This window comes from Phytophthora parasitica (assembly GCF_000247585.1).
Source record: "Phytophthora parasitica INRA-310 unplaced genomic scaffold supercont2.2, whole genome shotgun sequence".
Classification (NCBI taxonomy): domain Eukaryota; phylum Oomycota; class Peronosporomycetes; order Peronosporales; family Peronosporaceae; genus Phytophthora; species Phytophthora nicotianae.
Genome location: NW_008648988.1, coordinates 185,331 through 186,545, shown reverse-complemented (window position 1 = coordinate 186,545; position 1,215 = coordinate 185,331). Strand labels below are relative to the sequence as shown.

The window sequence follows — 1,215 nt, the reverse complement described above, 5'->3', positions numbered from 1 at the left end:
AAGTGCCCTCTTAGTGCTGCTTACCTTCGCCCCGAGTACAACAGATACTTTGCATGACAGGTTTCAAACGTCGAATGTTCCATACGTAGTACTTTATCCAACGTTAAGTAGATATTGCTCAAACACTAATGTAAAAAAAATCTCACATTGACGCTAAGATGAGACTCAGGTGTCTGTAGCGGAAGAACTCCATCGCCTCTCTGCTAAGACTTTCACTATCCAAGCCAGTCACTTGCACTCCATACAACTGAAGGTCGATGAAAAGGAGCACAAACACTCCACAATTGTAGTCGTCCAGCTGGGGCGCCAGATCAAATCGTGTAAACCGAAATCGCTTTGGCGATTCGGTGTCGTCAAAAGTGGAAGCACCTGCGTCTTGAGAAAACCTTTAATTGCGTCGAATCTGTGGCCAGTATTTTGTGGGTCGTAGATAACAACTTCACTCGTCTTGAAGTTAACACCAACAGCGCACCAATGATTCCAGTCATAATGAATAACTCCAATAAAAAACAATTTGACGCTTGAGTCTCTCGATAAATCCATACTTGCCGCCGCCATTTTAAGCTTGCTCCAAACAGGGTGATTTTGATTTGCCTTGGTATCATACCACGGGTAACGAAGGATCTCTGAGGGGACTGTGAACATCGTGGCTCCTTCGCTGGGTCGCTGTATAATTGCTTTTATACCGAGGTCCATGCTTGAGCTTTCAAGCGGAGTTTCTCTGCAAAACCCTGTAGCATCGTAGATATCCCCGAGAACGTTGACCTGTTTCAAGAAATCGATGAGGGTCGCTTTGTCTGCCACTACTTCGGTCCAAATTGAGTCGTCAGTAGTCCACGCAGTCTCGTCGTACTTCTCCACCCATTTCATTGCACTCTCAATGCCGACAAACCGAAATATGGCCGTTTGCCAAGATCTCATTGCCTTCAGCATGATCACGTTATACACGACCCCACCTGCCTGCACAGTTACACCTGTCTGTGGCATTCTGGCCTCATGGTCGCCGTACCATCGATTCTGGAACTTGTGCTTCACAGGTTTCGATTCTCCGTAGAGGCAGCACCGTCCTTAACGCATAGGGGTTTGTCTCGGGCTTGTTACGACGCTCGAACACGGTGCTCTTCGCTTTTCTGTTTTGTTGAAGAATTGTCAGTGCACGTAGCGCGACTGCACGTTTGTAGTTGACGGAACTTTAAACGGGCTACACTAAGAAAG

At 46.9% G+C, this 1,215-nt stretch overlaps 1 protein-coding gene across 1 annotated transcript; it reads right to left on the bottom strand.

The window, feature by feature from the left end:
• Positions 1-142: 142 nt before the first annotated feature.
• Positions 143-987, bottom strand: PPTG_02129 (hypothetical protein; the record flags this gene model as incomplete). Its single annotated transcript, XM_008893133.1, has 2 exons — positions 143-298; positions 370-987. The coding sequence occupies 2 exons, from the start codon at positions 985-987 to the stop codon at positions 143-145; spliced, it is 774 nt and encodes a 257-aa protein (XP_008891381.1).
• Positions 988-1,215: the final 228 nt, after the last annotated feature.